We start from the raw sequence: 27,107 nt of genomic DNA on the forward strand, positions 1-27,107 counted from the left end.
ATATATAGGGCCGATACTACCAGTAAGAGTTTAGTTCGCTGAAGAAGCATCTTGGATGAGAAGCAAAACGTCCGACACCTTCGAAAAAGTACAGATGACGGCTGAAGGAACCTTTTCATCCCGTAAAATAGGGTTCTCGAATTAGCAATTTTTGTTGTTGTTGACTGAAAATCTCATTTTGATCAAATCGATTCATGTTTTTGTTTGGTGGCATTTGGCAGAATATTGTGGTTAATGTGGTTTAATATCATCTGGTTGATATTTTATTCTCCGTCATTGAATTTTCTTAGAGCTATGAATAGTACACAGAATATAATTATCCCTCATAAATTGCCTTCCTTCCACACTCCTAAACATTTCTTCTTTCGATGCCTCGAATGGAATTGAATGACACAATGCCATTTACGTAAAGTGCTAGTGCAAATAATTGTGATCCCTTTGCGCTAGCGTGCTAGTTAGGCTACTATGCTAGCTCGTGCTTTTGGTGGGCCTCATATCAAAAGTGGAGTCATTTTGATTTTTAAGTGCTTTGCTGCCGCCTTGTGGCAACCTACCGCCATTACAAATACCCTCAAGGTTGATCTCTAATAAAAATAATAATACATTTCATTTATAAGCTCTACAATGCCATTTAGTGGGCCGGGTGGGGTCCATTTTTGGTCAGCATAGAATCTGGTCGTCGTCCTCCACGTGGAAGGACGGCACCGTCTGCTCAACCAGGCTAGCTTCCGTCGTCGGGCGTCGTCGGAACCACGGGTGCGATAGTAGCTCGCAGGCTGTGAGTCTCTCTGCCGGTTCCTTTCTCAAAAGATTCTGGACCAGGCAACGAGCCGCGGGCGAGAGTCCCTCGGGGAGGCAACAGTGTCCCCGACGGATCTTGGAGAACAGCGCGGCCGGGTCGGCGTCGTGGAAAGGGTAGCGGCCCGCTAGCATGGTGTAAAGCACCACGCCCAGGCTCCACATGTCGGCCATCTTGCCCGAGTAGGGCGCGGCCCCGCTGAGGATCTCGGGGCTGACGTAGGCCGGGCAGCCGTGGGTGTCGCACACCGCGTCGTCCCGAGGGTCCTCCAGAACGCGACAATCCTCCAGGCTCTCCAGACGCACTTGGCTCCTGGCAGGACACACACACACACAAAATCAATCCATCAATCAATAAAACAATCAATAAATACATTAAAATTACATTCCTCAATAAATACATGAACATCTCAATAAATATACACACACATGGATAAACAGACAAATAAATAGATACATAATAAATATAAATACATTAGATATTATATCAATATTATACATTTTATAATAAATGAAATGTATTATTATTATAAAAAGATAAATGCTAAATAAATACATTCAAAAATAAAACCATAAACAAATGAATTGAATTCTAAATAAATACATGAACATACCAATGAATATACAAATACATGGATAAACAGACAAATAAAGAGATACAGTACATCATAAATAACAGAATAGATAAATAAATTCAAAAATAAATATTATAAATAAATTATATATTGTATAAATATTCTAAATAAATGTAAATAAATACATGAACATACCAATAAATATACAAATACATAGATAAACAGAGAAATAAATAGATACATAATAAATAAAAGAATAAATAAAAGTAAATACATCCCTAAATAAATAAAATAATAAATTAATTAATTGCAAAATAAATACATGAACACATAAATAGACCAATACATAGATAAAGGGACAAATAAATAAATAATAAATAAAAATAAATACATTCAAAAATAAATACATTACTAAATAAATAAAATCATAAACAAATGTATTAAGTACTAAATACATCAACACATAAATACACAAATACATAGATACATAGACAAAAAAATAAATAAATGAATAAAAAAATAAATGTACTTTAACTTTCCGTGACTATAAATTGTCCTTGAGAGTTTTGAAAGGCGCTTGGAAATAAAATGTATTATAATAAATAAATACATGATATAGACTGGTCAGCGTTACCATGGTAATGACAAGAAGCTGTTCTGTGCATGTAGGGATCGCCCTATTTGGCCTAGTATGTGGCACTATGATGGAAGCATTTTCATATTTTAGTCGCTATTTTCGTGGTTTCACATTTTGAAATTTGGAAGAAAAATTTAACATGTATTTTTTGGGGGGGGGGAACTAAGTTGATGTGACTAGGAAGTAGGGCTGTTGCTCTTACATGCAATCGATTTGTTGAATAGATGGCTCAAATGTTATTAGTTTTTTTTCTCAAAGAATTTTTTTTGCCAAAATATAATTAGCTTATTGATAGAAATAAAGAAAAAAAAAAACATAAAGCGTGAGTGATGATGTCATGAGACACCTTTTGAAACTGATCCACATATTTGCATATGTCTTCTTTTGATTAAACATCAAATGTAATCAGTCTGCTTTCATGACTGGTGACAGTAATTAGCAAATACTTTTTTTGTACAATTTAAATGTCGCATGATGACGAGTTGTCGATTAATTTGGACAGATTTCATTGTTCGTGATGGAATTTGGCATTCCGAGACGATGACATGACCAATTGAAAGAACAAAAACAAATGACAAGCTAACATGCGCGGCGCGTGTGAGCAACCGGAAAGTCCTGCTGTGGAATAATGAGCAGGACGAGCGCCGCTCGAGTTCCCCGCCGGCGGCGGCGGCAGATTACGGGCAAGATGGCCTCTAGTGCCGCCATCGCCGTCGCCATGAGTCACCTTCTCTCCTTTGTCGACTTTGTGGCGTCAGACGCAGCCTTAAAAGGCCCATGGCACCGCTAGCTATTAGCTATCTGTTAGCTATCTGTCTGACTATCCAGCTACCTCGCTATTAGCTATATGGCTGTCTGGCTATCCAGCTAGCTATTAGCTATATGGCTGTCTGGCGATTTAGCTAGCGATCTACAGGTAACATCCGACTTGCGACCGAGTTACGACACCACAACTCTTCACTCGGCTGCTTCTGTCTGATTGAAGCCGGCGAACAGTAACGTTTTCCTTTTTGCGCGCACCGTGTGAGTCATCATCGCTCTGCAGGCTCGCAGACATCGAGAAGAGTCGCGTCTCTCGCTGTCTGTTCACGTTTGTCTGGCGTGACCTCCGTTTAAATCCAGTCCAAGAGGCAACAAACTGCTTTTGCAGAAGCAGAATTTGCGCCTCACGCAAACAGGCAGCCATGTTTCTTTTCTGGGAAGCTGGTGTCGCGCTTGGCTAGCGTTAGCATTAGCAGGCGGTGTCATTGAACAGTTTAGGTTCTTCAGACACTTTATGAGGTACCCCTTCACCTCACCGAATATACACGCGCGCACGCAGACGGGCAGCCGTGTGGCACTTGGCTAGCATTAGCATTAGCAAAACTGAGCATTTAGTCATTGGATTCTTGATTTGGGACGTTTGAGCTCACCCGCGTTGGTCAGCCAAGACGAACTTGCGTAGCTTGAGGTCGCCCAGCACGACACCCGCCCGGTGACAGTGCGCCACCGCTTCCGCCATTTGCCGGAAGAGCCCGCGGGCTTGCCCCTCGTCGAGCCGCCGTCGGCTTTTCACCAGCGTGTGCATGTCGCCAAAGTCCTTCTGGAGGAAAAGGTAGGCCTCGCGCTCCCCGAGGATCACCTCCTGGACGGCGGAGACGTTTGGGTGGGGGGGTACGACCCCGTATGGACGGATCTTCTGCTGGTACTCAGCCATGCTGAACACCTGGCGAGGGGAAAGTGTTATGAGGAAGAGAAAATTAGACATTTCTTTTTACTTCTTTGACACCAATTTCGCGGCCTCCTAAGACAGGACGTCGTCTCCAGGAGCCATACTTGAAAAACAACAGGGAGTCCTGATACTAATTTTGGATCACTTCTAAAGTTTTCAGACAGTGATACCTTGGCTCACGAACTTAATTGGTTCCCAGACAGAGTGTGTAAGGCGAAAAGTGTGTATCCCAAAAAATAATTTCCCATAGGAAACCATTAAAATGAGAATAATCCGTTCCCAGGTCCCCATAAAACATCATTTTCTACTTTCTAATGGGTGTAATGTCTAATCACTGTACTGTATTCACTTCTTTGATTTGATAGAAAGCTAGCTAGCCAGATAGCTAATAGATCGCTAATAGCTAGACAGCTATATAGCTAATAGATAGCTAGCTAGATACCACTACAACTACTATTATGACTACTACTACGACTACTACAATAATAATAATAATAATAATACATTTGATTTATAAGTGCCTTTCAAAACTCTCAAGGTCACTTTACATCTATTGGCTAACCATTTTCTATCTATTAGCTATCTGTCAAGCTAGCTAGCTATGTAGCTGGCTATTTATTAGCTATATGGCTATCTAGCTAGTTAGCTAACTGTCTAGCTGGCTATCTGTTAGCTAGCTGGCTAGCTTTCTATCTATTTGAGTTACTTCTGGGTTGAGTGAACGCTGACGCATGTGGCTGCCGCTTCTCACCTGCAAAAAAAAAAACGATCCTGTGACTGTAAAGTGACCTTGAGAGTTTTGAAAGGTAGCCAACAGGGGCTAACAGGAAAAAAAAATGTCTTTTTTTGCTGTCACTGGCTGGTTAATTGTCATCGCCCGGAGTATTCGAGCAAGCATGCAGATTTGGCATGGCTTTTGCAAAAACGGGCGTGTTTACATTCTGCTTCCATCTCGGTCCTTTATTTTATTTTGGTGTGCAAGAGGACACATGAGTCATCGCTTGGGTGAAGCCTTCAACTTGAACAACGAGGCCCGCGGGGCCGGACGGGCGCGCGCGCTCTCGCGCATCCTGTCCAAAGTGGACAATGGGAATGCTCACGCTCGCGCTTCCGGCCGTGTCACAATTAGAAATCGGTGCTCAAACGAAGCGCCGCGTGTCGACGTGACGTGTGAGAAGTTCGCGTGACAACGTCGACAAAAAATAAAAACGGCGAGTTGGGCAACCGCCGTTCGCCACTGAGAGAGTTGCACAATGGCTAGCGCGAGAACGCGCCTTACCTTGCACAGAAGCTCGTCGCCGGTGTCGACGCGCACGGCCCGGCAACGCGCGCCGGCGGGCACCAGAAGATAAGGCCCGATTCTGGAGGGTCCTCGTCGGGCGACGGCGGTGGTCGTGGCGCCGACGCCGCCGCCGCCGAGGAGTCCCCCGTGCGCGTCCCCGGTCTCGCTGCTCAGTCTGCAGGCGCGCTTGGTCGGAAGTTGCGGCGGCTCCGAGTCCGAGTCCAGCCGCTTGTGAGCCGAGGTGGCCCGGCGCGAAGCCGGGCGTAAGGCCGGCCCGGCGGGGCCGCTCCGCGGGACGCTCATCCCGGCTGGGCCGGAGGGGGAAGCTCGCTTATAACCACAGGGGCGTCCCGGACTCCATTTTAGCATCCGACGCTAATCCCGATTTGGTGAGGAGGACGTTGTTGGGGTTGCCGCGGAGGGACGATTGTGAGGCGGATAAAACAAGGGAAGAGAAAGAAAGGAAAAAAAGAAAGAATGAAAAGGGAAAAAGGTGGCTCGCAGGCGGAAGGAGAGGCGGCGAGTGAGTGACGATGAACTTGAACGCTGAAATCAAACCCTCACCTCGTCCGTTCCATTCACAAGCACCGCCCCCCTCACTCTCTCTTTCTCTCTCTCTCGCTGTAAGACTTTCCGCTCCTACTTTTGAAAATCGTCTCATAATTCGTCAAGGAAAACTTTATCACAAGGTGGAACATTCAATGTGGGTGACAAGTGTCATTGTTGACATTCCGGTTTGTGGCCAATCTGCCCATTTGCAAACAAAAACATTCTTGTGTGGTTTCGTCGCCAGCGGAATGGGCCCAGCCTGTTTCGCACCTGGAGAGTCTCTCGTCATTCTTCTATTTTCGCCCCGTACCAACAACAGCTGAACAAATGACAACAAATGACAAGTTGTTCGCACTTCACAACCACGTGGACTATTTGAAGAGATTTTCCTGGAAAGATTGATGCGAGTAAGGCTTTTCTCCTTTCTTGGAGTCGCTTTCACGAGAACGGTGGCAAATTTTGGCCTGCATTTGTCAAGCAAAAAAAAAAAACGTGTCGTAAAATTGCAACCAACAACCGGACACATTTTTCTTCTCCACTTTCTACACATAGGATTCCTATATAAATAAATAAAAGTAAATAAATACATAAATAATAACAAAAATAAATACATACATAAATACATAATAACAAAAATAAATACATACATAAACAATAAATACATTATAAATAAATAAACAAATACGTAAATACATACATAAATATATAAAGTCATAAATACATAACAAAAATGAATAAATAAATACATAAACAATAAATACATTATAAATAAATAAACAAATAAGTAAATACATACATAAATATATAAAGTCATAAATACATAATAACAAAAATGAATAAATAAATACATAAACAATAAATACATTATAAATAAATAAACAAATAAGTAAATACATACATAAATATATAAAGTCATAAATACATCCATACATAAATACACACATGCATAAATACACACATAAATAAATAAATTAAAACAAAGCCTGTGAAATTACGTCGGCAAAAAAAACGCGGCGAAGACACACTTCCCATTGTGTTTGAGTGCGTAGGTGGACATTCGTCTTCCACTTCCTCTTTTGTTGTGACTGCTCATACAGTCAAGCGGAAGCAACTTGCCATTCAAGACCTGACGCTGACCATCCACAGGAGAAATCGAGTCTCATTGTCAACTTTCAGATCAATCTTTGGCAAAATGCCTCATTTCAAAACGTCATAGAATGTCATATTAATTTTCGTACCCAAAAGTCTTGACTCTGTACACACTGAAAAATTCAAACATTCAAAAATATGAAATATATTCAGTCAGAAGCTAAAACAAGAAAAAGTACAATTTGAACAGTGTAAAGGTATTCCGATTCTTGCGTTCATAAATACATCTTTTTTAAACCTATGAACGTTATCTTACATGAACTCATTCACGGATTTATTCGGGGATTGAAAAAATCAAGTGGAGCGCCATTCCAGAATTTGTTCGGGTTTTGGTTTTGATTGCAGTGGGGACCGGTAAAGCGGTGGTCAGACCTTTGGCAATGTTTTTCCCTCCTACGAGGAGGCCGCATGTGTGTTTTCGTGTTTAACCATTTAACTAATCACATTTCAGCCAGATAGCTAGTAGCTATCTATTCGCTAGCTATATTCTAGCTATTAGCTTCAATCAGCTATTTTATTATTTATCATTTTACATGTCTTTCTTCACAAATTAACTGTACCCTCTAGTACAGTACAGGATGTGTTGTAAATCACACCATACTTATTTTATTACCGTGGCGGCTGCGGATTGATTCAGACATAGCACTACTGAAGGCCTAGTAGTGACACGCACGGCCCGCCACTGCTTTCCTCACAATACGTTTTGGAAAAACCGAAACAGACGAAAGTGTCATCTGGCTCCTCGGATCTATATAAGGTGTGGAATGCAGTCCCATACGAGACCGTGATCTCATCGTAGCGCAAAAATGTGGTTGGCCGTGCATCATGAGGTCATAAACGTGGCAGCTTAGCCCAATCTTTATTCGTACGGACGACTGAGGTTCGAGCCAACCGTGAAGTTTCTTTGGACGAGCCTCTCCCGTCCCATCTGATGCAGTCTTGGAAGACGTGGCGTCTCGCCGCGGTTCTTTTATAGCCGACCTCCCATCAATCACGGGCTAATGTAAACATCCGCAGAGTACGAGCTGGGATGATGAATGAAGAGGAAAATGCGGCAAGCGGGATGTCCTTCGGGTAAGGACAGGATCTTGTATCAGACATCTGGACTCGTTCACGTGTGCGCTTCCTGCGCAGCCAGAGCGTTTTCTGACGAGCGCTGCCGGTCTTTTAACGGGGACATGGTGCCATTTCGTGGGGAGGTGGGACGGGTAAAGCCTCTTTTCATATGCGAGGAAAATCTCATGATAGCTCAAAGGACAACCGACGCCTCCGGACAAGTTGTGTCCATCATTTGTAAAATCACTTCAGATGACTCCTACTGAGCATATTTTATAAATATTCCCCGTCATATAGCTATAGTTTACGTTTTAAGACTCGCGCTGAATATTTCCGGAAGTCTTGTTTTTGAGTTGGTGACGAGTCCTCACGTTACGTCACTGAAGGAACGCCCCTGACCGAAAAAAGGACACATTGTAGAAGTCCTTCCATCACGTCAATGCATTTTGCTGTACTTGCTTGGTCTGAAAACCTCGTGTTGCACCAAAAAGAGGCAGAAGAGGGCGACCAAGCTCCATGTAAGGAATTAATCAGCTTGTGGAAACGGGCTGATCAATTCCTTACACGGAGCTGTGTTGCCATTTTCTGCCTCTTTTTTGGTGCGACATTCCCCCCCCCCCTATTGCCTCAAAATGGCACGGAATAAATTCTTTAATCGATTGCAAACATGTATGCTTTCCTCTTCAGAACTATTTGAATCATATTCATAACTGGATGAGTAACAAGAAAGCATCTTCTCCCAATCTGAAGCCATTGTTTTGATTCTCCAGCAAGGAAAAAGACGTGTTGGCGTGACACCACGAACAAGGGGGCGGGACCTTCTGAAACTCGCCATCTCCGGGGTCATTTTGAAGTAGTTTTGGGACACTTTAAGAAGTCATTTTTATTGTTGTTTTGCATTTGACAAAAAATATCAGCCTGTGTGTTTTGGCTATTTTAGATGCTATAAAACGTTTTTCTGATTGGGAAACAAAAACATGGTGTCGGTTGTCCTTTAATAGGAAATGCTGGATATTGTCATTCCGCATATATGAACCAGGAAATAGCCTGCAAGCTAACACACTTGTGAATTGACCACCATACAGCGCTCGTATCTTAATTCCTCAAATCCGGTTGAGAATTGAAGGCCTAACTGAAGACCAGCAAAATGGAAACATATTGACATCGGAAATGAATAGAATAGATGGACATGAAGTTTTCCTTTAAATATACATTCCATCCAAAATATAGCACCGAATCAACTTACGAACAAATTCACCTGACAAACGACCATTCGAAACGTATCCCGTTCGGAAGTTGGGGCGCGTCTGTACTTTAGCCTGTTGTTCCAAGCACTGTTCAATGCAGATGTTTCCCTGTGTCCATGTGTCCCTGTGTGTGTTTGTGAAGGATCTCCACCATTACGCAACGCGTCGGCCTCTTTTTGCCCAAAGCAAATAGCAGTGTTCTAAGAAAGCGGAAAGGCAAGTTGAGCTGTGCAAAATGTTGTTTTTTTTCCCCCTCGTTTTGCCCTCTTTCATCTGACGCACTTGCACAATTTTCTGTTTCATCGGCCAAATTGAGCAACTCGCGTCCTGATAATGTAACAAGAGCTTGCAAAGCCAGCGCGGCATAGCATATAAAGTTGATATGAGTGTCGTTTGACTGTGAATTCTGCCTAGCAACAAGGGACTGAGTACATCAGTATTCAATTTATATTATAATAATAATAATAATACATTTTATTTTAAGCGCCTTTCAAAGCTCTCAAGGATACTTTACAGTCACAGACAAGCATAGATACTATAATAAATAAAATGCAATTACAAATATAATACTATAAATAAAATACGATGTTACGAATGTTGGGAGGAAATGAGTTCCAGAGTTTGGGGGTAGAGCAGCTGAAAGCTCTGTCCCCCATTGTGCTGAGACGGGGCAGTTTATACATGTCACCTCTGATTATTTTTTTTTTGTCTTTTGTCAATCCTTCTTGCCAATAATGATTTTTGATTGAATAATGAGCAGTGATTCAATTGTGAAATCCCCCCACTACATGATTTTTTTCCATCCCCGCAGGCTCGTGAAACTACATTAGGGTCACGTTACGCCACAAAAAAAATGTTCCCCAAATGATCCAGATCGGAGCAAGGTTTTCATTTCCAGTAGCTTAGAGTCGAGGCAGCGCACATGCATTGAGGTGGGGGCTTTGTAGCTGGAAAACACCCCCCCCCCCCGCCCCCACCACACTCCCCCCTCGAAATAAAGCAAAACATGGCGGATTAAGGAGCGAGACAAGCGAAGACCACATGTCAGTCCACGGACCAATGGAGTTTCTTTTCATAACAGACACGGACGGCATAAGCGCAGCTGAAGCAGAAGCAGAAGCATTTCCACATGAAATTCATTCCACAGGAAATCCCCCTGCAGACAATTGTGGGGGCCCCTCCTATTAACTTTAGATTTTCTTCTCCAGCCCCTCTCAAAAACAAAAAAACAAAAAACAACCTTTGCTTGTCCTCTTCCGTTACATTGTCCTTGTTAGAGACAACAACAAATGGTGTCGGTTGTCCTTTAAGGGGCCCCTAAAGGACAACCGACACCATTTTTTTTCTTTCCTAACTGACATCAAAAAAACATTTTATAGCATCTAAAATACCCATTTAGTCAAATGCAAAATACCAATAAAAACGAGTTAAAGTGTCCCAAAACTACTTCAAAATGACGAGTTTCAGAAGGTCCCGCCCCCTTGTTCGTGACGTCACGCCAAGACTTGCTCCAGAATCAAAACAATGGCTTCAGATTGGGAGAAGATGCTTTCTTGTGACTCATCCAGTTATGAAAATGATTCAAATAGTTCTGAAGAGCAAAGCATAAATGCTTGCAATCGATTAAAGAAGTCCTCCTGTATCAATGTACTGTACTTGTACTTATACTAAAAAAAAAAAGTCTATTTATATTTCTATTTATATGTTTTGGTGAGCTACTTGCCACTCGCTCAATGAAGGACTCTCAACTTGAGCTGAACTTCTCTGCAAAATATCTGCGAGAACATGTTACCGCTTCTCCAATACTTGTGAATGAAGCGAGGACACGGATGTATACGGATGAAGCAATCTTTGCATCCGCTCCAGGCCAGTTGCGCAATTGGCCATGGTTAATTACCCTCTGTCGCCACGGCAACAAACTTTCCAAAAGAAAAAAAAAATAGACATGCGATGGTGACGCACACCAAAACGTAGCTCGAGTCTATTATTTTTGTTTGTTTGTTGATAAGCTAGCTCAAAGTGATGCCGGTTTCCGGCGTCTTGCTTGTGAACAAAACCTATCCTGCGACCGATCATTTTACTGCCTATCGTGTCACATTCCCCCGGTGGGATCCTCGAAATATTGCGTGATCAAGCGACCTATTCCTGGATGCCTTCTGTCACTTCTCAGTCATGTGTAAGAGAGCAAGGCTGGGACAGTGTGTGTGTGTGTGTGTGTGTGTGTGTGTGTGTGTGTGTGTGTGTGTGTGTGTGTGTGTGTGTGTGTGTGTGTGTGTGTGTGTGTGTGTGTGTGTGTGTGTGTGTGTGTGTGTGTGTGTGTGTGTGTGTGTGTGTGTGTGTGTGTGTGCGCGCGCGCGTGTGTGTGTACGTGTCGGGGTAGCTCAACCATGAGAGCCGAGAGGCCGCATTCCACCGAGGACGACTAAATCCTCAAGGGATAGACCTTCTTAGTCCTCTGATGACCGTTCCCAGGATGTCCCATGCGTGTGCGTGTGTTCTTGTTTTTTAATCCCAGTGGGGACTCTTACCCCCCCCGACGTACCCGTTGATTGCATTTCTTGCGGGACGAATAAAGGTATTCTGATTCTGATTCTGATTTCTGTTTTTCTGTTGTGTAACAACATGGAAGACATAAAAACGGGGCATTTTCCTTTGAATGTTTTTTTTTACTTGTAAGTGATGGAGAATAAGAAGTTATCATATTGAAAAATTTCATGCTTAGTCAACATGTGTGACTGGAATACACAATTGAAGCACAGACAACCTAGGGGTCAATCTGAGGTCAACAGACACAGCTTGTTAAACTGTCATCTTCATCTAGGAGATCTGGCCTTGGACAGAATTTAGGAAACTCCTTTATCACCGAAGCAGTTTATGACTTGAAACCCCTTCACAGGAAGAGCTCATTAGGCAGGTTACAAATGTATCAGTTCATGGAAAAGACAATGTTTTATTGCTTACAGCTGTTTGCGCTTAGAACGTTCCAGGGGTGTGGTAATCTAATCAAGAAAACCATGTTTTACTAATGTATCACTTTAATTTGCATATACTCTCAGTATATAGCTTGACAGAGGGCTGCAGAATTCAGGCGTCTGTCATGAATAGCTCTGTCTCCTGCCGGCAGTAAAAAGACAATCTTTCTGGGTTCGAGTCTTTGTCCACAGTGTCCGATCGAACATCTCTGACAGAAAGAAATGGTCTTTGGTGTATAATTGTTGCATATCAATAACAATAAGTTGCAGTGCGCAGCAGGCAGGTCAAGGTTCAAACATGTTTTTTTTATGGAGTTGACGAAGGTCGCCAGCCCATAGATAACCGATGCACTTGTCTACCAGGAAGCGTTTCCCTGTCAACATAGTTGAGGTTGACCAAGACGAACTCGGCAACCTGCCGTGACCCCATCGTCCTGTAGCTCTTCGCTAGTTGTCAATGGATGGTAGCAATTGTCGACTTAGCGTAATGATACTGGGATAGCTAAGTCACACAAACGCACACCTCGTTCGTTCGTCTCAAGGTCACTTAACAGTCACTGTTAGATGTTTTTCTGCGAGTAAGCAGCGGCAGGCAGCCACACGCGCCAGCGCTCATTCAACCCGGAAGCAACTCAAATAGATAGAAAGCTAGCTAGCTAATAGATAGCTAGCCAGACAGCGAGCTGGATAGCCAGACAGCTAATGGATAGCTAGCGAGATAGCTAGCGATATACCTATCCAGCTAGCCAGATAGCTAATAGATAGCAAATAGCTAACTAGGTAGCATATGAGCAAAATTGATAACAACGGCAGTTTAAGGCAAGAATACAAAAACACTACGAACCCAATTGGTTCCCAGAAAGAGTGTGCAAGGCGAACAGTGTGTATCCCAAACATCAATTTCCCACAGGAAACCACCAAAATGAGAACAATCCGCTCCTAGGTCCCAATAAAACACAACCTTCAACCAAATAAGCCTTAAAACTACACACAATATAGCTTATTTTATGTATAATAAATATGCCATGTATCGCCATCTAAAAGAAGTTTGTGTTGAAGCTTGCAAAGTAGTTCTAGTGAAAAGTGTGCTGTTATTATACTTTTCTTATCCTTAGACTCGCCACTCAAAGTGTGAGAAGCGCACGCAGCCATCCAATAACAGCGCCGCCAATGAGTCAGTGGGTGAGTCACGCTCCAGCAATGTTGTCCCTCAATTTTTATAACAGCCAGCCAGTCAGAACGGCCACACACACACTTACTCAGAAAAAAAACTATACGTACACATACACGTATACGTACACGTACACACATGCAGTTGTTTTCATGCAAAAAATAAAAAGGTGTGTACAGTCGCAGATGACAGCCGGAATGTTTTAGGGAATCCGAACTGCAAGTATTTTAGTCACAGGCACACGTAGTCAATTATGTTGAGAACTTGCGAGGAGTGTATTGTCGGGAAGTCACTTTGAAGACTTTGAAAGGTCACATGTCCTCGATTAAAGGACACCTCCCGACAAGTTGTGTCCATAATTTGTAAAATCACTTCAAATGACTTCTACTGAGCGTATTTTAATAAGATTCCACCGCATATAACTATATTTTACCTTTTAAGACTTGCGCTGAATATTCCAGAAGTCTTGTTTTTGAGTTGGTGACGAGTTCTCACGTTACGTCACTGAAGGAACGCCCCTGACCGACAAAGCGAGACACAATGCATTTTGGGTACTTTGTTTGGTCTGAAAACTTTGTGTTGATGGCGAAATTAGAAGGAAAACACATAAATAACACCATGGTGAATCGTGTGTTGCACCAAGACTACTATTTGATACTAGTTGACACAAATTCCCAGCAGACAAATCAGCCCATTTCCAACGGAGCTTGGGCGCCATCTTGTGCATTTTCTGGGCGCTACATTGGAGTCCAGATGCCTCAAAATAATACGGAAGGACTTCTTTAATCGATTGCAAACATTTATGCTTTGTTTGTTTGTTTGTCTATGTATATATGTCTTTTTACATATGTATTTATTTTTATGTATTTATTTAAATTTATGTATTTATTTTTTTATGTATTTATTTATATATGTTATATATGTTACTTCCAGGTAGAGTGAACGCTGGCGTGAATGGCTGCCACTGCTCACGCTCACAAATAAATCTTGTGTCTGTAAAGTGTCCTTGAGAGTTTTGAAAGGCGCTTAGAAATTAAATGTATTATTCTTATTCTTATTCTTATTCTTATTCTTATTCTTATTCTTATTCTTATTCTTATTCTTATTCTTATTAAGAAAAAGGGGTAATATTGCATCAAGGGCAGATGACGTAGAATGGGGCGGAGCTTAGACGGCAGAAAATAAGACGTTCAAATTTGGTGGGCACGCCTCGGTGAGAACTTCTGGTAATGGCCACTCGATGGTGTAGTGAGTTTTCATTTGCGGTGGTTTTTAGTAGTAGTAGTAGTAGTAGTAGTAGTAGTAGAAGAAGAAGAAGAAGCAAGGCCTCCACTGATTGATTTGTAAACAACAAGCAGCAGGTTGTTCTTGCTTGTTGTTAGCGTTGAGCTGCCTAAAAAGTTTCAATGGCAAAAAAAAAAAAAAAAAGAATGACGATTCCAAAATAGATTAAAATTGTTAATAAAAAGAAAATGGAGATGACCACAGGTGCAAAGGAGACATGTTTTCAGACTCAAAAAGCAACCGAAGCACTCAATGCCGATAGTCGGAAAAATGACGCTCAGACAGACTACCCAGCCTGCGTGCCAATGTTGACGATCACTTCTCAGATTAACAAAAGAAATGTTTCCTGTCTCCAAGATTGCATTGGTAAGTTATCTTTATCAATTTACCTTTTTAATATCGTTGACCAAATTATTGTTAATTATGCACTGTAATTTGACTCGAAGTTTACGTACCTGTGAACTGTTATTCTGTTTTACCTAATTGATAAACCGTGAGCTACATTTTCATATATAGCTACTGATTTTTTTTAATCTCAAGAAACATTTATATAAGTAAGACTTCTTCTTTTCCTTTCGGCTTTTCCCTTCGAGGGGAAAAAGCTAAATGTTGACAGCAAATAGATTTGTTGTGATATTGTATGATTGCACAATAATCCCTGAGAAATTACTTTTGTTAAGTAGCGTAACATATAATTACAACAAGTCATTTTTAAATTTTAGAATTCATAATGCAGCTAAAGACATAGTTTGTTCTTTGTTTGAACGAGCGTACTGTACCAATAAATTCGGATTATTTAAAAAAAACCTATTTTTTTTTTCATTTTATTTTACGTACGCTATATAAAAACGAAAGAAAAGTCACCATTTTGTAAAGGCAGACGACATCATTTGTAAGATTGCCAACCGCCTTGGTTGTACAAGTATGTGTTAGAAACAAATAGAGGAAAAAAGTATTCAAGAACAGTTTATTTGGAGTTGTTAATAAGCTGCTGGTTCATTTTAAACACAGCTGTAAAAAATGGCAAAAGCAACATGATATTATGAATTAAGTAACACCTCTCTCTAGTGGTCAGACTGTCATAGCACAAATCAAGCATATCCTGATTGTCGTTCACTTTTTAGCCAGCAGAGGACGTACTTGGACAATGTAGGCTCTTTGAATGAATGGCTATGCATTTGTGTGTGTATTGAGATTTTTTAAATATGAATTTTTCTGTGCACATATGAACACGCTCGGCGTCAACGGCTTTTTAATGTTACCGAAAACAATGTAGTTTTTGCAAAAATTTGTCAGTTGGGAAGGGCTATCTAAATGAATATGTATTGTATTGTAAAATATTCCCAAGCTCGCATTGCACCAGAAGTTGGCCAGTTTTGGATGAAGTAGTCATCTAGGTAAAATTTCCAGGGTACATAAATTAGTCGTAGGTGGCTAAAGGTGAGCCGCTAACACCTTCAAGGGAATTCACCCGAAAGCCCCCAATCGGAAGCAGATGGTTGAGGGGGGTCTTTGGCTACAAATCTGCATCATTTCAAGGATTTTAGTTTGCAAATAAAATACTGTCATCGAAATAAAGCGCTTATGATGCGGCGTTCCTGGCAGAATGAATGAATGAATGACAGGAGGCAATGACGGAGTGTGTGTGTGTGTGTGTGTGTGTGTTTGGGAATGCATGAATGTCACCAGCTGGCGCATCTGCTGGGCTGGTGGAATACGTCCAAAAAGCTTAATTATCAAGCGTAATCATGCGTGAGATTGAAGCGAGGGAGCGGGCTGCGCGTGTAAAAACAACACACACTAGCTGCTGTGTGTCGCACATCCCAAGAGGCTGGCTTGTGTGTGTCTATGTGTGTGTTTGTTGTGTACTCGTGTTGTTCATTAAATTCCACTAATAGAAGCTTTCTGTAGCGCGAGCGTCGCTTCACCGCGTGTCAATATTTGGCTCAAAATGGGAAATTTAACAATTCACATACAGTGATACCTTGGTTTACGAACTTAATTGGTTCCCAGACAGTGTGTAAGGCGAAAAGTGTGTATCCCAAAAATTAATTTCCCATAGAAAACCATTAAAATGAGAATAATTTGTTCCCAGGTTCCCATAAAACATGATTTTCTACTTTTCTAAGCCTTAAAACCACACAAAATATACCTTATTTTACGTATAATAAATGTGCTATGGTATTATAATTAAAGAAATACACTGTACTTTATAATAAAGTCGTTTTATTTACCTTTGTGATGGTTGTTGATAGCTTGATGGAATGGAGTGGCCGCTTTCATCAGCATTAAACACTTGATGAGGAATGTAGCCTTCTTCTTTCACCATCTTGTGGAATGATCCCTTGTAGGTGCTTTCTCTGCCATAATTTTACCTTGTTCCTCATCAATTGTGTTCTGTTTAGCTGGGTTGATAGCTTTTTGCATCAAGTGTAGAGGTGGTTTGTGCGGGTTTTTTGTGGAGCATGACTGATAGGAATTTTAACCTTGCAGTCTACACTCTGCCTTTGAAATATCAAAGTTGAAACTCTCACTGTCGTCTGCCTGTCTCTTTAATGTTTAAACCACCTCCCCTCACTGCTGCATTCTTGACCAATCACGTGGCTTTAACCGATGACTGGGGGCGGGGAATAGAGGACAAAAAAATGTCGGCAGCCATTTTCTTTTCTCGATGCGTATTCCGAAAAAGTTTGTATGTCAAGGCAACATTTTCATATATTTAACGTTCGTAAACCGAAAAGTTCGTAAGCTAAGGGGTTCGTAAACCGAAGTTGTCTTCCACTTTTTTTGGCTCTGCCTAGCAGACAATTGAAGAGGCGTACATTGTCCCTAATGTTTTGACCTTCTCATATGGTCACTGAGGTGACGGACAGCCTTTTTTTTGGCACTTCCACCTCCAAGCACCTTGAACAATGTCACCGCAGCCAAGACACCGCTGACACGCTCCATCGCTTTTATTGAGCGGCTGACAGAGCTCAGTGTCCCGGGGTGGGTGGAGGGGGTCGGACAACCAGGTGGGGGTCCGCACTCATTAGTGTCCACCGCCGCCGTCATCGTCGTGCTTATTGGGCTTCCCGCCTCTCGGCCTCCCTCAGGAGCCGTGTGGCAAAATGTCAGACTAATTAGCCTCGGACGACTCGGAAACACTACCTGCTGCACTCTCCTGCGGCTAGCGCGAGAAGCTAACGTAGCGCTTTTATTATCAGGCAGCAAGGGATGCAAATGTGCACAAGCCATGAAATTCACTCCAAAAATTGGCAACTTCTAAGCCAAATATTTACCTTCAATTCTGAGCATGGGAATTTGAGACTTTTTCATGCGTTTTATTATGATTGACATGCCATTTACATTGCGGGTTCTGAAACTGAAACTGGTGTCAGGGGCATTTTTTTCTAATTTACCAATCTTAGAATTCACCCCAAAATGGCTGATTCAAACTAAAATGGCCGACTTCCTGTTGAAATACAGTCCTTGAGAAAATTCACTCCAAAATGGCTGCTTTAAAACTAAAATGGCTGACTTCCTGTTGCAATACAGTTCTTGAAAAAATTCACCTCAAAATGGCTGATTCAAACTAAAATGGCCGACTTCCTGTTGAAATACAGTCCTTGAGAAAATTCACTCCAAAATGGCTGCTTTAAAACTAAAATGGCTGACTTCCTGTTGCAATACAGTTCTTGAAAAAATTCACCCCAAAATGGCTGATTCAAACTAAAATGGCTGACTTCCTGTTGAAATATAGTCCTTGAGAAAATTCACTCCAAAATAGCCGCTTCAAACTAAAATGGCCGACTTCCTGTTGAAATACAATCATTGAAGTCCCAATTCATAGAAGCAAAGTTATGAAAGGAAAAGAAAAGGAAAATGGAGTAGAAGTGACCTTGAGAGTTTTGAAAGGCGCTTAGAAATGAAATGTATTATTATTATTGTTATTCTTAAAACAAAATATGGGAGCTGCTGTAAAGGCAGCCACGCTCGCGGCGCCATCTTGAATTCACAACAACAAAAATTAAATAAATATCAATATAAACAAATCATGAAACAATTTAATTTTATTTTTTTGTTAGCCTATAAGATGCGTTCAAACCTTTGCAATGCATATTTTCATTTTCATTTTCATTTTAATGCGCATACCTCAACATTTTACGCCGGCACCCTTCCATTTTGAAAGGAGCCATTTTAAAAGACTGACGTCTGTTTCTACGGCGATCCATCATCACCCCCCCTCACATCCCACCGCCATCAATATGCAAATGAGGGGGAATAAAACGGCGGCCATAGCGCGAGCCCCCCCCCCTCCCTTCCCCCCCTAGTGCATTCATTAGCCACCGTTAGCATAATTGATTCCCAGCGCAGCCGTAAAAAAAAAAAAAAAGACGGGCCACTCCTTCTATTCCCCGTCGCGTCGCCCTTTCGGGACCTGGGCGGGTTGACTTCCATCATCAATCATGAAAGTGCATCAAGTGCTGGAGTCCAAGTCGCACGGGGGAGACCCCCAGCGCAAAGACCCCCAGAGCAAAGACCCCAGGTCGCCCATGCCTAAATCAAGGAGTGACACCGACTAAAATCCCCCTGCACCCGAACCAGCATTTCTTAAGGAATTCCCAAACACGCAAACCCTATTAACTCATTCACTGCCCTTCTCCAATTTATTGCCGAATTGATAATATGACATAGAGCGCCATTCCCCATTTTGTTCAGGTTTTGTTTTTGTCTTGTTTGGGTGCCAATAAAGCGCTGGCCATGGCTTTTGGCAATGTTTTTGTTTTCCTTTCCACAAGGGGGCAGCAATACCCTTTTTTCCTTGTTAGCGCTTTGTTCCAGTTTCAGCTGTTGTTAAAGTGCTATATCAACCAATAAGGATGTATTGCATTGGATTTTGGTCAGCCGCCCTCATTTCAAACTCAGATAACTCCAGACCCTTATAATTTAAGCTCTTTTTTTCAAAAATAAATGACATGTATTCTTCTTGGGAAATTAGCATGTGGCCATTCCACACCAAAGCACACTTTTGTCCAAAAAAAAACAATTTTGTGCGCACGTCCTAGCGCCATCCTGGCTAAATGCACTTTCACTGTTGACTGCTAACAATAGCCAAGTTGCTTGCGTTGCGTCTGAGAGTAACATCTGTCTCACGGCTTGTTTCCTCTCTCGCCTCAAGATGCTTAAAAATGCCACGAAGAGAGAATGTGGGCCTGAGAAATGGCACGTCGACTAATGGGCTCGGACAACAGACAGATGTGCAATTCCTGCGCATGCGCAGGAATGTCCTAGGGGGCGGGGGGGTAGCGTAGCAACACCTGCTCCTCCAGTTGAAAACTATTTAAGGAGGCCTCAAACTCCATCAGGGCGAGTCTGATTGACTCCCCGAGTCAATTACGCCCTTCCCCCCTTTTTTCACCTTACACACTCATCCCCCATCTTCATCTTCATGCCCAGCAACACCTGAGCCGCAGCCTCGGCCTTTTGCGGGCTGATAGCGGCGCTCCAAGGGCACCTGCTGCCACAATGGCGTCCAGTTGTGTCCCAATGTCACTCTTTTACCAAGCCTAATAGCCTAATGTGAGCTGGACGTTAGCGGCGGCGTCCGTACATTGGCAATTGCGTGTTTGCGATGACTCGGCTGCGGCTTATTTCTCCTTATCATCAACTTGACGCATCTGTCGGATGACGCGAGCAGGAATGCTAAAAGGTCAGCGTGCGATGCCGGCAGCTGCCCCCCCCCCCCCCCCCCCAAAAAAAAAAAAAAAACCCTTCCTACCGCCACCGAATAGCGCTGTCGTCATTATGTCGCAACAGATGGGACTTTTATTTGGCGGCGGTGGCGGGCACGAGATTGTGAGAGAGTTTGCCACATCTGTACTTCTGAGCTGAGTACAAGGTTGAGATGCGCTTTGAAGGACAAACGTGGTCACACTTCAAGTATAAACAACTACTACACGTAGCCTCATCAGTTTTATTTATTATTATTGTTTTTATTTTTTTTGCAGTGGCGAAAATCGGTTCCAGGTTCTTGTTGTCTCTTTTATTTTTATTTATTTGTGGGTTTTTTTTGGAACAACAGAAAAAAAATAATAATTCATCTTTAGCTTGTCTTTTAAGAGTAGCGACCGCCATGTTCAAGTTTAAAAGAAGGATGAACAAATGTGTGTCCCGTTGTGGTCACTTTTACTCTTAAAATAACTCTGGGTCCTGCGATGGTCCTTTTGTTTATATTTATTTATTTATGTATTTATTATTTATTTTGTATTTTTTACTTTTTATTTTCTATTTTATAATTTTTTTAAATATTTTTTTATTATTGTTTATTGTTTATATTTTGTTAAAACATTTTAATAAGAATTTTTATAAAAATAACTGCTAAAAAACTGTTGCTAACAGCTAACCTTAGATATCCTACAGCTAGCCAACTTGCTTTTAGATCAGTGGCTAACATTCCGAAACATCCTCAATGGTTACAAAAGTGTAAACATAAGCCATAAATAGCTAATTTCTATCTGGTGGATAGTAAGTTAGTTAGCTATCTAGATAATTAGCTGTTTTTCACAAATGTCATGCAAATCTAAAAGTTAATTTCACTCCACATTTGATAACTTTGCATCTAGCAAACGCCACTCAGAAAAGGTCTGCAAAGTTCAATGTGGTTTAGAATCGTTGACAACGCAGGAATGCTAATCACCTTTCACCTTTCATGTGAACGATGAGCTCCTTTCAAGTCGCCAATGTACTCCTATGTAGCGTTCCCGCTCATTTTCAATTAAGCGGCCTGGCAATTTACATGTGGTAATCAGTGTCATATTAATTATCCTGGAATTGGCAAGGGATGAAGTCATTGTTCGTGACATGGGAAAGGTTTGTTTTTTTTAGGGGGGGGGCCCACGTGCCATGTCTGAATCGAGCCTTCCTGACGTTTTTAATAATTGAAGCGTCCCAGCTAGCACAAAGGATGTGTACCCGCGAAACAACCCCCCCGACCCCCCAATCATGTCGCTTTCACGGTTCGCAAGCATATGGTTGTGTAATGAGCTTGTAAAATAGTCATGCCAAGTGGCCGGCGTCTTCTAAGTCTTCTTCTTCCTCCTTGTTTACACGAGATTGATGGCAAATCATCCAGGTTGAGCAACGAGGAGGCGTCCATCTGTTTTGCACTTGTGGTTTAAATTTGGTTGTAATCGGGGCAAAAAGAAAAGGTTGACGACAGGTGCCCATTGAAAGCCTTGAAAATTCATTTCATTTCATTTCATTTGTAAGCGCCTTTCAAAACTCTCAAGGTCACTTTACAGTCTAAGAATCAGTTTTTCTGTGGGTGAGCAGCGGCAGCCTCACTCAACCCGGAAGTAACTCAAATAGATCGCTAGCTAGCTAGCTAGCTAGCCAATCGATAGCCAACAGATACCCAGCTAGACAGCTAGCCAGCCAGCCAGCCAGTTAACCATGTAGCTAATAGATAGCTAGCTAGATAGGAAGCTAGATAGCAAATAGCTATCTAGCGAGATAGCCAGCTAGATGGCTAGATAATAATAATAATAATAATAATAATAATAATAATAATAATACATTTAATTTCATTTGTAAGCGCCTTTCAAAACTCTCAAGGTCACTTTACAGTCTAAGGATCAGTTTTTCTGTGGGTGAGCAGCGGCAGCCACACGCGCCAGCACACGCGCCAGCATTCTCTCAACCCGGAAGTAACTCAAATAGATCGCAAGCTAGCTAGCTAGCTAGCCAATCGATAGCCAACAGATACCCAGCTAGACAGCTAGCCAGCCAGCCAGCCAGTTAACCATGTAGCTAATAGATAGCTAGCTAGATAGGAAGCTAGATAGCAAATTGCTATCTAGCGAGATAGCCAGCTAGATGGCTAGATAATAATAATAATAATAATAATAATAATAATACATTTAATTTCATTTGTAAGCGCCTTTCAAAACTCTCAAGGTCACTTTACAGTCTAAGGATCAGTTTTTCTGTGGGTGAGCAGCGGCAGCCACACGCGCCAGCACACGCGCCAGCATTCTCTCAACCCGGAAGTAACTCAAATAGATCGCAAGCTAGCTAGCTAGCTAGCCAATTGATAGCCAACAGATACCCAGCTAGATAGCTAGCCAGCCAGCCAGTTAACCATGTAGCTAATAGATAGCTAGCTAGATAGGAAGCTAGATAGCAAATAGCTATCTAGCGAGATAGCCAGCTAGATGGCTAGATAATAATAATAATAATAATAATAATAATAATAATAATACATTTAATTTCATTTGTAAGCGCCTTTCAAAACTCTCAAGGTCATTTTACAGTCTAAGGATCAGTTTTTCTGTGGGTATGAATCCTTCCTTTCTAAAAGTTGCTTTCATTTCACTCTTGTCCACTAAATGGACACCAAAACTGTTGATTTGAACAAAATTGCAACATTTTGGCATATTTTCTGAGGCATTTTGACAAATTTCCATGTTGCCAAGTGTAACCGTTTTCGGCGGCAGTATTTTTGTAATTCACTTGTAGCAAACGACCTCTAGAGGGAGCTGTAGCGCACATTTGGTGATACATCCCGCAGTCTAAAAATCCGACGCCTCATCTCGCATCCTTGATTCTTTTCCGCTACAATTTCAAATGAATAGGTAGCATCAACAGACAAGTGGGCACTCCACACGTAGCCTCCTTTTCACCCATGTAGCCCTCCCTCCCTTTATTTCACACAGCTACACTTCACAGGCACAAAGTAATCACACACCCCCTGCTGAGATGAAAGCCTGATTGGATATCTGAGAGAGGCCCCCCTACTCTCATTTGCATGCTAATTGCTAAACGTGCTCTGGGCCATTTTGACTGGAGCCTCATTATTTGAAAAGTAGCCTACCAATCTATCGCTGCGATTGTTTCACCTCATCAATAATACGTGAGCGCGTGGTCACGTGCGCGCTCACACAGAGAGACAAGCTAGCAACACCCATGTAATATGGATGGGCGCACACGCGGGCAGAGCTTCTTTTTATTTCCTTTGAAACCAACCAAAACTATTTCAAAGATAAGACACTGCTGAAATTTTGATGAGGGCGCCGCTCTCTCGACTGCCAGACAGAATTGATTCGCTCACAAGACGTAAACACGAGCAGGGGTGCTGCAACATGCGCAAGCTAATCGATGAAAAGTCAAACAAACAAAAACTGCAATAAATGTGAAACCAAAACAAGTTCAGGAACAGAAAATATAAGTCTTAAAGTTAGCAGGGGTTTACAGACAGAGAGAGTGAAGCCATTCGACAAAAAAGAAAATGGCTGCCGACATTTTTTTGTCCTCTATTCCCCGCCCCCAGTCTTTGGTTAAAGCCACATGATTGGTCAAGAACGCAGCAGTGAGGGGAGGTGGTTTGAACATTAAAGAGACAAGCAGACGACAGAAAGAGAGTGACAAAATGGATAGAAAACAGTGAAATTTGGACTCGTTTCAACTTTGATAGTTCAGTGTAGACTGCAAGGTTAAAATTCCCATCAATCAGGCTCCACAAATAACTCGCACAAGTTCCTCATCAAGTGTTTAATGCTGATGAAACGGGCCACTCCATTCCATCAAGCCATCAATGACCATCACAAAAGTAAATAAAACGACTTTATTTACAGTACCGGTTTATTTCTTTAATTATAATACCATAGCACATTTATTTTACATAAAATAAGGTACATTTTGTGTAGTTTGAGAATGCGAAAAGGAATGAGAAAGGAGGAAATTATGTTTTATGGGGTCCTGGGAACGGATTATTCTCATTTTAATGGTTTCCTATGGGAAATAAATTTTTGGGATACACACTTTTCACCTTACACATTCTGTCTGGGAAGCAATTTTGCTTGTAAGCCAATCTATCACGATATATATATATATATATATATATATATATATATATATATATATATATATATGACTGCATAGCTTGACCCATCATCTCTCCATTTGTGTTTGTTTTTGTTTGAAAAGTAAGCATAATGCCAGGGTTTAAAAGAGGAACGCGAAGGAAAGAGGCCATTTTACTAATTGATGTGTGAGGGGGAAAAAAACCATGTTTAAAAAGCCTTGAAAACAACATTTTTCAGCTCCCCCTTGCTCACTTCTTCTCCACCAGCGAGGCTCTTTTTTTCAACGGCGCCTTTCATTCAAAGCGCCGCTCGAAAATCTCAAGCCATCCATCCTGGTCGTGTGCCAATTTCTATCACGGCCGAGTGCCTCTTCGGTGACAATTTTGTTGCGCTTTATAACAACAACAACAACAAAAAAGCCAGTCATTCATTTTGTTATCATGCTTGTTAGCCAAAATGCTAATGGTAGGCTACTAAGTGTTCTTAACGCTGTATGTAAAAATGTTGGCTTACTTGTGAAAATGCCCTCTTTAAAAACACGGCTCAGTTGGCCACTTGTATGGTTCATTATTATTATTATTATTATTATTATTATTATTATTCTTTTCCTTTCGGCTTTTCCCATCAAGGGGTCGCCACAGCAAATCAGTGTCCTCCATCTTTAGAGGTTTATTCTTCTTCTTCTTATTATTATTATTATTATCATATATATATATATATATATATATATTATATATATATATATATATATATATATATATATATATATATATATATATATATATATATATATATATATATATATACACCTATTATTTATTATTTATTATTTATGCGTGTATTTGTGCATGTATTTGTTCATGTATTTATTTGTGTTTATAATAATAATAATACATTTTATTTCTAAGTATCTTTCAAAACTCTCAAGGACACTTTACAATTATGGTTTATAGAGCATTTTGTTTGGCATTTGCCATCAAGCGAATTGCGAAGAAAATTCTTTTTTTGTGTTTTTTTGTGTGTGTGTGTGTGTGTGTGTCATTAATGGCGCTGCCCCTGAAGAAATTAAACAAGTGCAATATGCAAAAGTGCCATGAAGTTAATTAGCAGCAGGCGGCCGCATAATCACGCCTGGATACAATTCATCAAATGCGTGTGGACTGTGTGTGTGTGTGTGTGTGTGTGTGTGTGTGTGTGTGTGTGTGTGTGTGTGTGTGTGTGTGTGTGTGTGTGTGTGTGTGTGTGTGTGTGTGTGTGTGTGTGTGTGTGTGTGTATATACGTGTAAAATTGTTCATCTCCAGCCGAGTGTCGTTTGTCAGGGGTTACATTTGTTTTCAACAGTTCTTTTACACGAAGATAAAGCACGACGATGCTTTTCTTCTGGTTGTTAATTTCCACATTCAACTTGAATGCATGAATAAATTAACATATTGAAATTCAAAAATATATTGACATACTTGGCCAATGACGAGGATTTAGATTTGAAATTCAGAAGCTGTTGATTGCTGTTGCACGATGAAGTCATTTATTTCCTACAAAGGCAAAAGTATTGGAACACTTTAAGGGAAATACCAACAGAGCCGCCATTTTGTAGCTCGCTGACATTTTCACTTCCCGCGGGAGAACGGACGCTTTTGTCTGGGGGGTTGACAAAAGAGGGCGGGCTCAGCATGCCATCGTCGGGCTTAGTGACCCCCCGCACACTACCACACTTTGTCTTTGCGGCGACGACCCCGTCACTCATTGAACGTTGACGCCTCATCTCACCTGAGAAAGAAAGGTCGTGATCCCGCCTGGCTGCTTTCATGTCAGCTGACATGAAGTTCAAAGTCATTTTCTTCGAACGACATATATATATATATATATATATATATATATATATATATATATATATATATATATATATATATATATATATATATATATATATACACACACACACCTCGGTTTCCGAACGTTAAATTTATGAAAATTTTACCCTGTAGTGCAAAAGATGTCAACAACATCACCCCCCCCCTCGTAAATTACCTTGGCATACAAACTATTTTTCGGGATACACACGGAGCTGCCACAATAAGTGATGTGTCGTTTGCAAACTCCTAACAAGAAAATGGCAGCCGGCCTGTTTTGGTCCTCTATTCCCCGCCCCCAGTCGTCGGTTAAAGCCACGCGATTGGTCAAGAACGCAGCAGTGAGTGGTGGCGGTTGAAACATTAAAGAGACATCTTGAGGAATGATCCCTCGTAGGTGCTTTCACTGCGATAATTTTACCTAGTTCCTCATCAATTGTGTTCTGTTTAGCTGGCTTGATAGCTTTTTGCATCAAGTGTACAGATGGCTTGTGCGGGTTATTTGTGGAGCTTGATTGATGGGATATTTTAACCTTGCAGTCTACACTCTGCCTAAATAATAATAATAATAATAATAATAATAATAAATAATAGATTTTATTTTTAAGTGCCTTTCAAAGCTTTCAAGGACACTTAATAATACATAATAAATGAATAATGAAACAATAAAGAAATAATAAAGAAAGAAATTACATAAGTTACATACAAAATAAAAACTACATAAATGAGAACTGTTTTGCCAACACAAACCACGGATGAGCCGATCCATTTCCCACAAATATCGGGAAAAAAAGAAAAACTGCCTGCACATAGAGTGCCGACTAAAAACAGCCCTGCAATTTAGTGCAATCAGGCGCTGTGTACAGGCCGCTCACCTACAGCACTATTTTTTTTCGTGTGTGTGTGTGTGTGTGCGAGTACCCTGTAGTGCAAAAGATGTCAACAACATCACCCCCCCCCGCCGTAGCGTGGGTCAGCTA

General features: G+C 41.4%; 2 protein-coding genes across 3 annotated transcripts in view; one reads left to right on the plus strand and one right to left on the minus strand.

Annotated features, from left to right (window-relative positions):
• The window catches only part of triqk (triple QxxK/R motif containing), an 84,086-nt gene that overhangs the window by 2,075 nt on the left and 54,904 nt on the right, over positions 1–27,107 (plus strand). Inside the window, exon 2 of one of the 2 annotated variants that reach the window (XM_089023839.1) lies at positions 13,092–13,158. The exons of the other annotated variant lie outside the window; for it this stretch is intronic. The gene's annotated coding sequence lies outside the window, so the exon portion shown is untranslated. The remainder of the gene's footprint in view (positions 1–13,091; positions 13,159–27,107) is intronic. 2 annotated transcript variants of the gene reach the window in all.
• On the minus strand, positions 16–5,561 carry trib1 (tribbles pseudokinase 1). Its single transcript, XM_089023916.1, has 3 exons — positions 5,001–5,561; positions 3,423–3,715; positions 16–1,111 (listed from the first exon to the last, which is right to left on the minus strand). The coding sequence occupies exons 1-3, from the start codon at positions 5,370–5,372 to the stop codon at positions 661–663; spliced, it is 1,116 nt and encodes a 371-aa protein (XP_088880042.1). The 5' UTR covers positions 5,373–5,561; the 3' UTR covers positions 16–660.

This window comes from Hippocampus bargibanti, linkage group LG20 (assembly GCF_051943395.1).
Source record: "Hippocampus bargibanti isolate YZ-2025 linkage group LG20, ASM5194339v1, whole genome shotgun sequence".
Taxonomy (NCBI): domain Eukaryota; kingdom Metazoa; phylum Chordata; class Actinopteri; order Syngnathiformes; family Syngnathidae; genus Hippocampus; species Hippocampus bargibanti.